Raw genomic sequence first — 13,396 nt, 5'->3', positions numbered from 1 at the left:
TTGATCATTGCTAGACAACCATTTTCAGGTCTTGCCATATATTTTCAAGCAGATTTGAGTCAAAACTGTAACTCGGCCACTCAGGAACATTTGCTGGTTTCTTGGTAAGCAAATCCAGTGTAGATTTGGCCTTGTGTTTTAGATTTTTGTCCTGCTGAAAGGTGAATTAATCTCCCAGTGTCTGGTGGAAAGCAGACTGAACCCGTTTTTCCTCTAGGATTTTGCCTGTGCTTAGCTTCATTCCGTAAATGTTTTATCCTGACGATTACAAGCATACCCATAACATGATGCAGCCACCACTATGCTTGAAAATATGGAGAGTGGTACTCCGTAATGTGTTGTATTGGATTTGCCCCAAACATAACACTTTGTATTAAGGACCAAAAGTTAATTGCTTTGCCAAATTTTTTTGCACAATTACTTTAGTGCCTTGTTGCAAACATGATGCATGTTTTGGAATATTTTATTCTGTATATTTGGAATATGTTTTTTCTGTACAGGCTTCCTTCTTTTCAGTCTGTCAATTAGGTTAGTTTTGTGGAGTAACTACAATGTTGTTGATTCATCCTCAGTTTTCTCCTATCACAGTCATTAAACGCTGTACATGTTTTAAAGTCATCATTGGCCTCATGGTGAAATCCCTGAGCGGTTTCCTTCCTCTCCGGCAACTGAGTTAGGAAGGATGCCTGTATCTTTGTAGTGACTGGGTGTATTGATACACCATCCAAACTTAATAACGTCACCATATTCAAAGGGATATTCAATGTCTGCTATTTAAAAAAATAAAATAATCTACAGTGCCATTAGGTGCCCTTCTTTGCGAGGCATTGGAAAACCTCCCTGGTCTTTGTTGTCAACTGAGGCAGTTTACAGATAATTGTATGTGTGGGGTACAGAGATGAGGTAGTCATTCAAAAATGTTTAACACTGTTATTGCACACAGAGTAAGTCCATGCAACTTATGTGACTTGTTAAGCACATTTTTACTCCTGAAGTTATTTAGGTTTGCCATAACAAAGGGGTTGAATACGTATTGACTCAAGACATTTCAGCTTTTCATTTTCAATTAATTTGTAAACATTTCTAAAAACATCATTTAACTTTGACATTATGTGTAGGCCAGTGACAACAAATCTCAATTTAATCAATTTTAAATTCAGGCTGTAACACAACGAAATGTGGAAAAAGTAAAGGGGTGTGAATACATTCTGAAGGCGCTGTAAATCATCATAATCCCGTAAAATCTGGTCACAATGCGGACACAGTGGACAAATATGAGACATATTTTAATACCATGTGTAGACATATTTCTGAAAATGTGGGCAAGATCAGGACAAAGGACGCATGTTAGTGCCAGGTATAAATGAGGGTATTGACTAATATACAAACACAGTACAGTACATAAAATACTAAATAAGACACAAATATGAAGGGAGAGATAGCTAGAGATTTGAAAAGGTGGTTTGATCATACAAACATGCTTGGTACAGACAAAATGTTATGCAGTTTCAAGTATCACTTAGTGGTAAGGTATAAACACAGAGTTTGATTTATAGCTGAGGAGTACAGGGCTATGTTTCATTACATGAAGATGAGTGTGAATTAAGGCAGAGTGGAGGGAACATCTTCCTCGAATGAGACACGGCCCAGCTCTCTAACTCTCCTCCACTCACCAGGGGCTTGAAGAAGACGGGCTCGTTGTCATCGATGTCCAACAGCGCCACCTGTAGGGGCTGGGTTGTCTCATAAGGCACGGGCTGACCTAGGTCATAGGCCACAACAATCAGCTGAGGGACAGGACACAGTCCGTTAGTCAGCCATAAACAATACACATACACACAAGCATGCACGCACACACACACACACACACGCCCACACACACACACACACACACACACACATATACACACACATATGCATGTGCACACACACACACACACACACACACACACACACACACACACACACACACACACACACACACACACACAATACAAACACAATACACACACTCCATCACTGTGTAGGTTTATAAATTGCATATCAGCTTGTTCATTCCTGTCTGGGCTGAATCCTAACATGAAATCTGCCAGACCTACACCTCAAACTTTGCATATCTCCCATTGACATCAAGGTATGATTCAGGTTGTCACCAGCTACAAGTGCATATGTATGGTTAGAATTGGGCCCTAGGTCATGTCCTGTCAGTCCACTCACACTGTGCAGGGCCTGCTTCTCTCGGTCCAGTTTGACGGCGGTGGTGATGACTCCTGTAATAGCGTCAATGTGGAAGTTTTCCCAATCTCTGTTCCTAACGCCTGTCTGGAGGAAGGCATAGCGCACCTCTCCATTCACCCCCTCATCCCCATCTGTCGCAAACACCTCGTACACCAGTAGACCTGGGGCCTGCTCCTACAAGGGGGGGACAGACACATCATTGAGATTTGAGATATCCTGTTTGTATGCACTATAACTAAAACTGCAGAGAGTTAGCACTGTGTAGTGGACCAACAGTTTCATACACGCAAAAATACTACTATACTGCTAGGGACTTTAACACCATACTGTCGTACCACCAACATGCACAAGCAAACACATACACACACCTCCATGATGTGCATGATGGTGCCGTTGGTGGGCCTGACGAACATGGGCCTGTTGTCGTTGACATCTATGATGATGATGTGTAAGGTGGCGGTGCCCCAGAGGGGTGGTCTGCCCTGGTCTGTGGCCACCACCGTCAGGTTAAAGCACTCAAAGGACTGCAGCAGACGGCGAGAACGCACCAGGCCTGTGTCAGCGTCCAGAGAGAAGGCATCTGATACACCATAAAGAGGGAGAGAGAAAGAGAGATATACAGGCTTTTGTTTTAGCCCAGCAATAACACACCTGATTCAACTAATGAATTGCTAATGAAGACCATAGTAAGTTCAATCAGTTGTGTTAATACTGGGCTGGAACAAAAGCCTCTGTGTGTGTGTGTGTGTGTGTGTGTGTGTGTGTGTGTGTGTGTGTGTGTGTGTGTGTGTGTGTGTGTGTGTGTGTGTGTGTGTGCGTGCGTGTGCGTGTGCGTGCGCATGCGCGTGTGTGCGCGTGCACGTGTGTGTCTGCGTGTGTGTCTGCGTGTGTGCGTGCGTGCGTGCGTGCGCGTTTGTGTGTGTGTGTGAGGCTCCTACCTGCCCCCGGGCCCTGCATGCTGTAGGACAGCAGACCGTTCTCCCCCTCATCCAGGTCAGTGGCAGTCAGCTTGATCACGGATGTCCCACTGGGCTCGTTCTCAAACATACTGGTCTCAAAGACCTGCTCTGAGAACCGTGGACGGAAGTCATTCACATCCAGAACGACAACCAAGACCTGAGAGAGACAGACCAGGGATAGGGAAAATATGATGTGGCTCAGGTGGTAAGAGGCGTTAGCAATGCCTAGGTTGTGGTCTCAATCCCCATAGGGATCATAACACACATACTACCAATGCAGAGATATACACAAAGTGGCAAGTTTATTAGGTACACCCATCTAGTACTGGGTTGGACCCCCCTTTGCCTCCAGAACACTCTGAATTCTTCGGGGCATGTATTCTACAAGGTGTGCCGTTCAAACGCTGCTCAATTGGTATCAAGGGACTTAACGTGTGCCAGGAAAACATTCCCCACACCATTACACCCCTGCCACCATCTTGTACCGTTGACACCAGGCAGGATGGGGCCATTGGCTCATGTTGCTTACGCCAAAACCTGAATCTGCCATCAGCATGACGCAACAGGAACCGGGATTCGTCTGACCAGGCAATGCTTTTCCACTTTTCCACAATTTTCCAGTGTTGGTGATCGCTTGCCCACTGGAGCCACTTCTTGTTTTTAGCTGTTAGGAGTGGAGCCCAGCGTGGTCGTCTGCTGCAATAGCCCATCCACGACAAGGAGCGACGTGTTGTGCATTCCGACATGTCGTTCTGCATACCACTGTTGTACTGCGCCGTTTGTGGCCCGCCTGTTAGCTTGCACGATTATTGCCATTCTCCTTCAACCTCTCTCATCAACGAGCTGTTTTCAGACACAGGACTGTTTTTTGTTTGTCGCACCATTCTCAATAAACCCTAGACACTGTCGTGTGTGAAAAGCACAGGAGGCCGGCTGTTTCTGAGATACTGGAACCGGTGCGCCTGCCACCGACAATCATACTACGCTCAAAGTCGCTTAGGTCACTCGTTTTGCCATTCTAATGTTCAATCGAAAAGTAACTGAATGCCCCGATGCCTGTCTGCCTGCTTTATATAGCAAGTCACGGCCACGTGACTCACTGTCTGTAGGAGTGAACAATTTTCATGAACGGGGTGCTGTACCTAATAAACTGTCCGCAGAGTATTTTGAATGTACATTTACATTCACATTTTAGTCTTACCCAGAGTGACTTACAGTCAGTGCATTCAACAATGTTTACTTATGTTCTACTACAGTATGAATCCCACCTGAACAGAGTTCTCCCGTCGGTTGTTGTGGCTGCCCCCAGGGTTGTCCCTAGCGATGGCCGTCAGGGTGTAGTGGTCTTTAGTCTCTCTGTCCAGTGGAGACAGAATGTAGATGTCACCCTGACAAGAGAGGGAGGAGGAAAAGTAGGAGGAGGAGAAAGAGGAGAAAGAGGAAGATGATTATTAAGTGTAGTTTATAAGGCAGTTTTAGGGTGAGAGTTTAAGCTTTAGACAACCCATCAATCCACAGCAGGAACTTCCATATATGGGCTTGTCGTCAGTATTGGAAAGCAGCCAGAGCAGGAACTCCTTCTTCTTCTTCTTTGGGATTTGGTTGGCGGATCGCATCCAACTTTTAGGTGCATACACCGCCACCTACTGTACTGATGTGTGAGGCCATTCACGGCCTACCTATATTAAATTATTTGATATGGTAATACAAAATTGGGAAAAAGGAAAATTGCCCTGCCAACTATTAGCCCTCTCTAAAAAAAACACCACCCCATTCCACTATTTAACCCTATCTAGTCCTACTCCAGACTAACGATCTGAGAGGACATAACACTACTACTCAACACCCCCTTCATCTGTTCTGCCGTAAATCCTTGCAATTCCAAGTACTTCTCTGCTGCTGCCACCAAAACCTCTATTTTCTGTGACTTTTGAACCATTTCTGCAGTACAATTGACAACCATGGCTATGAATGCTAAAAACCCCACCTTACTGAAACACATATTCTTCCCATCACTCTCTCTGGGTCTCTGCCTACTCACAGGAATCCTCTCAGGATCTCTCACCATGTACCCATCTTCCTCTACCACTCTCTTCACTGCTTCTTCGGCATACAACACTTTCTGTACTCCTCTAACCCTAGCAACCTCAATCTGCCTTTCTCTCACTGGACACCTCCAATCTCCAGCCCCATGTGCACCCCCGCAACTAACACACATAACTTTCTCCACCGATACCACACATTCCTTCGTCTCATGCCCTCCTGCACACTTCTCACATCTAGGCATCTGCTGCAACATGCCCATAAACTTGACACCTAAAACACTGTAGTATTTTCGGAACAAAAGCTCCCACGGGATAACTGACACTTCCTACATTGACCTTATCTGGCAAAGACTCTGCATCAAAACTCAGCATGAAAGACAATGTCTTCACCGTTTCCCCACGCTCTCCACCGGATCTACGTCTCACCAAACGTCGGGCGTCACAGACACCAGGAATCTTCCAATTGAACTGCTCCTCCTCAACACTAAATAACACCTCCATTATCACTCCTTTCAATGGCGCCCTGCTCCGGAGAGCAAAGCAACTCACAATTCTTGTCCCTAATCGCATAATCTGGAGTGTCACCTCCCTCTGGGCAGAGTAAACACAATCAATCATCACGAGTCCACCGCAAGTTACCTTCACTAACTCAACATTCCCCAACCTCTTCTCCACCCAACCTGACACCACATATGGATCAGCCAGAATGCAAGGATCCATTCTCTCTACAAATCTCACTCCCACTGGGCCAGAATCATCCTTACCATCCTCGGGACGAGGCCCGAACTCAGCGGTCCTCACCGCAGGTACATCATCCTCACTCTCGCCAGGTTCCATCTCTGAACTACCGGAGCACGTATCCCTCTTTTTGCACTTGACGGCAACCTTCCTCACCACACTGCTTCCCTCTTCACTCAACTTCTCAGCATTCATCACTGCACCTGCCACCACAGTTAATCCATCCTCACTCTCGTCCCGTTCAAATTCCTACTCAAGCTTTTCCAAAAGTTCTGTAAGATCCTCCATTCCATATTCACTCAAAACATATTCCACTTTTCTCCAGGTCGAGTGGATGACTCAGCTCATTCACCAAAGTGCAACTTGGCCAGTCCAACATGGCGCCCTACTGGAGCTCTGGCACCTTGCCTGGACCGAACCCTTGACCTCCTGAACTTCCTCCCTACACTCCACACCTCCGGTTCCCTTCTCGCAGTCTGCTACACAGGCCCAGATGGAACCGAATGTTCTGCTTCCACCGCAAAGCCATCACATGGCCTTCCTCACATGCAACTCGCCATGCCGAGACAGGACAGAGTCTCCCGCTTCCACCATACGGACATCACATGGCCTTCCCCACAGTGTTTCGTCATGTCGGGACGAAACAGAGCCTCCCGCTTCCACCGTATGGCCATCACATGGCCTTCCCACACGTGCCTTGCCACACAGAGACAGAACAGATCCTCCAGTTCCACCAGGCAGCCATCACACGGCCATCCTCACACATGCGTCGCCCATCCCAGGACGGGGCTGAACCTCCTGCACGCTCTCATCTTCTCTCTAGCAGTTGGGACCACTCTTCCACGCAGTGTCTCCACGCAGTGAATCAAATCGGACCCGACCAGTGGCTACTTGTTGTCAGAAAGTCTCTCTTTCCTGTATAATTCAACATGCTAGCAACTACAGCAAATGGTATATAGCTATTGCAATACCTAGCTAGTCTTTATAGTGTCCAATACATTACCAAATGTAGCTTTAAATTACACTGAACAAAAATATAAACGCAACATGTAAAGTGTTCCCATGTTTCATGAGCTGAAATAAAAGATCACAGAAATGTTCCATAAGCACAAAAAGCTTATTTCTCTCAAATGTTGTTTACAAATGTGTTTACATCCCTGTTAGTGAGCATTTCTCCTTTGCCAAAATAATCCATCCACCTGACAGGTGTGGCATATCAAGAAGCTGATTAAACAGCATAATCATTACACAGGTGCACCTTGTGCTGGTTACAATAAAAGGCCACTAAAATGTGCAGTTTTGTCACACAACACAATGCCACAGATGTCTCAAGTTTTGAAGGAGCATGCAATTGGCATGCGGACTGCAGGAATGTCCACCAGAGCTGTTGCCAGATAAATGAATGTTAATTTCTCTACCATAAGCCGCAACCAACATCATTTTAGAGAATTTGGCAGTACGTCCAACCGGCCTCACAACCGCAGCCCACGTGTAACCACGCCAGCCCAGGACCTCCACATCATCCGGCTTCTTCACCTGTGGGACCAGCCACCCGGACAGCTGATTAAAACTCAGTTTTTCACAATTCCTGACATTTAATCCTAATAAAAATTCCCTGTTTTAGGTACAGTTAGGATCACCACTTTATTTTAAGAATGTGAAATGTCAGAATAATAGTAGAGAGAATGATTTATTTCAGCTTTTATTTATTTCATCACATTCCCAGTGGGTCAGAAGTTTACATACACTCAATTTATCCCAAACCACAGGTTGACTCACATTTTTGTCAGTGCAGCTTTTTTATTTCCTCTTTCTCTCTACATGTTCTGGAAAGGACAGGGGGATACTGTATGAAAGTCTACCATTAAACCCTGCATGGCTTCCTTGCTGAGGTGGAAGCACGTCGGGGAGGTCGTCGGGTAAGCTTGGCGTCGGGTAAGCTTGGCTTTACACATAGCTTGGGCTTTGTCGAGTAAGGCTTAAACTATGTATTTAGATTGTAGTTAGGTATTGTAGGTAGTTATTGTGGGTTGTTGTATGTAATTATTGTAGGTTAGTATTGTATTCGGCTGTGCCCAGCGTAGCCCAGCGTAGCACGAAGCTAGCTAGCTAACCCACCACCGGGACTAGCTGGCGAGTAGCTATTAGCAACGGTATAGTTATTTCACGCCTGAGAGTGCCTGTAATTACACCAGCAGGCTGCCTACAATAATTACATACAATAATTGCCTACCATTCAGCTGTTTCCTAATCTCATTGTCTGATCCGTTAACGTTAGGTAGCAAGTGGCTACTGTGCTTGAAATATTAGCTAGCTTGTTGCTACCTGGATAGCTACTAGTAAACAATAGCTGGAACGACCGTGTGAACAGACGCGAACTGGCTGAGTCAATTCAGTGGCTAGCTATGCACTTGGCTAGCTAACAGTAGCTGCTAGGGGTAAGTCATAACCTACATTTGTGTTTTTTTTTTTTTACATATTGATTGCCCGAGTCGTTCAAGGAATTTGGGACATGGGTGACTAGTTAACGTTAGTTTGGCTCTCTCTGTGTGTTCGTGCCGTGAAAGGAGGGGTTCTTCTTTGTCTGAAAGCAACTAACTGGCTGAATAAGTTGACGACGGACTCGCTCAAGCTGTCGGGACTAACCCACAACGTTAGACACGGACACGAACGATCTGCTTGCGTGTTGATACACTGGTGGTTTGTTGTGGCAGAGTATTGGCGCTAAACCGTGTTGCTGGAGTCCGGCATGCTAGCTGGCTGTGGCGTCATATGACTTGATGCCCGGACGATTTTCACGGAATAATACTGCACCTAGTTAGCTAGCTGAATAAACTGAGTTAGTCTATTCCTAGAAACATTGAACCGCTGTAGTTTACAACAATTATAGTTTCTGAGGTGGAAGTTGGGAGAGTTATATTTGGGAGTTGTGCTGAGGGAGGCCCCGCTCTCTCCTTTCCCAGATGTTTAGTTCATTTCATTCCGATCTCCTCTGCATTATTGTAGCCATTTGCTGCAGCCTGTCAACTATGCCTCTGCCTATCCCTGTTCTCTCCTCTCCGCACAGGCTACACAAACGCCTCACACCGCGTGGCTGCTGCCTCTCTAACCTGGTGGTCCCTGCACGCACCACCCACCTGGAGTTCCAGGTCTCAGGCAGCCTCTGGAACTGCCGTTCTGCTGCCAACAAGGCAGAGTTCATCTCAGCCTATGCTACCCTCCAGTCCCTCGACTTCTTGGCGCTGACAGAAACATGGATTACCACTGAAAACACTGCTACTCCTACTGCTCTCTCCTCGTCTGACCATGTGTTCTCGCATACCCCGAGAGCATCTGGTCAGCGGGGTGGTGGCACAGGAATCCTCATCTCTCCCAAGTGGACATTCTCAATTTTTCCCCTAACCCATCTGTCTATCTCCTCATTTGAATTCCATGCTGTCGCAGTCACTAGCCCATTTAAGCTTAATATCCTTGTCATCTATCGCCCTCCAGGTTCCCTTGGAGAGTTCATCAATGAGCTTGACGCCTTGATAAGTTCCTTTCCTGAGGATGGCTCACCCCTCACAGTTCTGGGGGATTTCAACCTCCCTATGTCTACATTTGACTCATTTCTCTCTGCCTCCTTCTTTCCACTCCTCTCCTCTTTTGACCTCACCCTCTCACCGTCCCCCCCTACTCACAAGGCAGGCAATACGCTTGACCTCATCTTTACTAGATGCTGTTCTTCTACTAATCTCACTGCAACTCCCCTCCATGTCTCCGACCACTACTTTGTATCCTTTTCTCTCTCGCTCTCCTCCAACACTACTCACTCTGCCCCTACACAGATGGTAATGCGCCGTCGCAACCTTCGCTCTCTCTCTCCCGCCACTCTCTCCTCTTCCATCCTATCATCTCTTCCCTCTGCTCAATCCTTCTCCCTCCAATCTCCTGATTCTGCCTCCTCAACCCTCCTCTCCTCCCTTTCTGCATCCTTTGACTCTCTATGTCCCCTATCCTCCCGGCCGGCTTGGTCCTCCCCTCCAGCTCCGTGGCTTGATGACTCATTGCGAGCTCACAGAACAGAGCTCCGGGCAGCTGAGCATAAATGGAAGAAAACTAGACTCCCTGCGGACCTGGCATCTTTTCACTCCCTCCTCTCTACATTTTCTTCATCTGTTTCTGCTGCTAAGGCCACTTTCTACCACGCTAAATTCCAAGCATCTGCCTCTAACCCTAGGAAGCTCTTTGCCACATTCTCCTCCCTGCTGAATCCTTCCCCCCCCCTCCTCCCTCTCTGTGGATGACTTCGTCAACCACTTGAAAAGAAGGTTGACGACATCCGATCCTCGTTTGTTAAGTCAAATGACACTGCTGGTCCTGCTCACACTGCCCTACCCTATGCTTTGACTTCTTTCTCCCCTCTCTCTCCAGATAAAATCTTGCGACTTGTGACTGCAGGCCGCCCAACAACCTGCCCGCTTGACCCTATCCCCTCCTCTCTTCTCCAGACCATCTCCGGTGACCTTCTCCCCTACCTCACCTCGCTGATCAACTCATCCTTGACCGCCGGCTCTGTCCCTTCCTTCTTCAAGAGAGCGAGAGTTGCACCCCTTCTCAAAAAACCAACACTCGATCCCTCTGATGTCAACAACTACAGACCAGTATCCCTTCTTTCTTTTCTCTCCAAAACTATTGAGCGTGCCGTCTTTAGCCAACTCTCTTGCTATCTCTCTCAGAATGACCTTCTTGATCCAAACCAGTCAGGTTTCAAGACTGGTCATTCAACTGAGACTGCTCTTCTCTGTGTCACGGAGGCTCTCCACACTGCTAAAGCTAACTCTCTCTCCTCTGCTCTTGTCCTTCTAGACCTGTCTGCTGCCTTTGATACTGTGAACCATCAGATCCTCCTCTCCACCCTCTCCGAGATGGGCATCTACGGCGCGGCTCACTCTTGGATTGCGTCCTACCTGACTGGTCGCTCCTACCAAGTGGCGTGGCGAGAAGCTGTCTCCGCACCACGTGCTCTCACCACTGGTGTCCCCCAGGGCTCAGTTCTAGGCCCTCTCCTATTCTCGCTATACACCAAGTCACTTGGCTCTGTCATATCCTCACATGGCCTCTCCTATCATTGCTACGCTGACGACACACAACTAATCTTCTCCTTTCCCCCTTCTGATAACCAGGTGGCGAATCGCATCTCTGCATGTCTGGCAGACATAACAGTATGGATGATGGATCACCACCTCAAGCTGAACCTTGGCAAGACGGAGCTGCTCTTCCTCCCGGGTAAGGACTGCCTGTTCCATGATCTCGCCATCATGGTTGACAACTCCGTTGTGTCCTCCTCCCAGAGTGCGAAGAGCCTTGGCGTGACCCTGGACAACACCCTGTCGTTCTCCGCTAACATCAAGGCGGTGACCCGATCCTGTAGTTTCATGCTCTACAACATTCGGAGAGTACGACCCTGCCTTTCACAGGTCCTAATCCAGGCACTTGTCATCTCCCGTCTGGATTACTGCAACTCGCTGTTGGCTGGGCTCCCTGCCTGTGCCATTAAACCCCTACAACTCATCCAGAATGCCGCAGCCCGTCTGGTGTTCAACCTTCCCAAGTTCTCTCACGTCACCCCCCTCCTCCGCACACTCCACTGGCTTCCAGTTGAAGCTCGCATCTGTTACAAGACCATGGTGCTTGCCTATGGAGCTGTGAGGGGAACGGCACCTCCGTACCTTCAGGCTCTGATCAGTCCCTACACCCAAACGAGGGCATTGCGTTCATCCACCTCTGGCCTGCTGGCTCCCCTTCCTCTGCGGAAGCATAGTTCCCGCTCAGCCCAGTCAAAACTGTTCGCTGCTCTGGCACCCCAATGGTGGAACAAGCTCCCTCACGACGCCAGGACAGCGGAGTCACTCACCAACTTCCGGAGACATTTGAAACCCCACCTCTTTAAGGAATACCTGGGATAGGATAAAGTAATCCTTCTACCCCTCCCTTACCCCAACTCACCCCCCCCCCAAAAAATAAATAAATAAAATAAAATAAAAACACATTGTAAAGTAGTTATCCCACTGGCTATAAGGTGAATGCACCAATTTGTAAGTCGCTCTGGATAAGAGCGTCTGCTAAATGACGTAAATGTAAAATGTAAATGTAAATTAGTATTTGGTAGCATTGCCTTTAAATTGTTTAACTTGGGTCAAATGTTTCGGGGAGCCTTCCACAAGCTTCCCACAATAAGTTGGGTGAATTTTGGCCCATTCCTCCTGACAGAGCTGGTGTAACTGAGTCAGTTTAGTAGGCATCTATGCTCGCACACGCTTTTTCAGTTCTGCCCACACATTTTCTATAGGATTTAGGTCAGGGCTTTGTGATGGCCACTCCAATACCTTGACCTTGTTTTCTTAAGCCATTTTGCAACAACTTTGGAAATATGCTTGGAGTCATTGTCCATTTGGAAGACCCATTTGCGACCAAGCTTTAACTTCCTGACTGATGTCTTGAGATGTTGCTTCAATAAATCCACATAATTTTCCTTCCTCATGATGCCATCTATTTTGTGAAGTGCACCAGTCCCTCCTGCAGCAAAGCACCCCCACAGCATGATGCTGCCACCCCCGTGCTTCACGGTTGGGATTGTGTTCTTCGGCTTGCAAGCCACCCCCCTTTTCCTCCAAACATAACGATGGTCATTATGGCCAAACAGTTCTATTTTTGTTTCATCAGACCAGAGGACAGTTCTCCAAAAAGTACAATCTTTGTCCCCATGTGCGCAGTTGCAAACCGTAGTCTGGCTTTTTTTATGGCGATTTTGGAGTAGTGGCTTCTTCCTTGCTGAGCGGCCTTTCAGGTAATGTCGATATAGGACTAGTTTTACTGTGGATATAGATACTTTTGTACCTGTTTCCTCCAGCATCTTCACAAGGTCCTTTGCTGTTGTTCTGGGATTGATTTGCACTTTTCGCACCAAAGTATGTTCATCTCTAGGAGACAGAACGCGTCTCTTTCCTGAGCGATATGACGGCTGCGTTGTCCCATGGTGTATATACTTGCGTACTATTGTTTGTACAGATGAACGTGGTACCTTCAGGCATTTGGAAATTGCTCCAAAGGATGAACCAGACTTGTGGAGGTCTACAATTTATTTTGAGTTCTTGTTTGATTTCTTTTGATTTGATTTTCCCATGATGTCAAGCAAAGAGGCACTGGGTTTGAAGGTAGGCCTTGAAATACATCCACAGGTACACCTCTAATTGACTCAAATGATGTCAATTAGCCTATCAGAAGCTTCTAAAGCCATGACATCATTGTCTGGAATTTTCCAAGCTGTTTAAAGGCACAGCCAACTTAGTGTATGTAAACTTCTGACCCACTGGAATTGTGATACAGGGAATTATAAGTGAAATAATCTGTCTGTAAACAATTGTTGGAAAAATT

At 47.0% G+C, this 13,396-nt stretch overlaps 1 protein-coding gene across 1 annotated transcript in view; it reads right to left on the bottom strand.

Moving 5' to 3' along the window:
- cdh23 (cadherin-related 23) overlaps positions 1-13,396 on the bottom strand; it is a gene marked incomplete at both ends in the record, with an annotated part of 695,931 nt that overhangs the window by 7,375 nt on the left and 675,160 nt on the right. The window contains 5 exons of the mRNA XM_084153635.1: positions 1,674-1,787; positions 2,218-2,412; positions 2,607-2,818; positions 3,177-3,354; positions 4,466-4,585. Coding sequence (XP_084009761.1) covers positions 1,674-1,787; positions 2,218-2,412; positions 2,607-2,818; positions 3,177-3,354; positions 4,466-4,585 — 819 coding nt within the window. The remainder of the gene's footprint in view (positions 1-1,673; positions 1,788-2,217; positions 2,413-2,606; positions 2,819-3,176; positions 3,355-4,465; positions 4,586-13,396) is intronic.

This window comes from Coregonus lavaretus, assembly GCF_964263955.1.
Source record: "Coregonus lavaretus genome assembly, chromosome: 36".
In the NCBI taxonomy this organism is placed as follows: domain Eukaryota; kingdom Metazoa; phylum Chordata; class Actinopteri; order Salmoniformes; family Salmonidae; genus Coregonus; species Coregonus lavaretus.
Note: the sequence above shows the minus strand (reverse complement) of the source record. Positions and strands in the feature narration are given on the sequence as shown.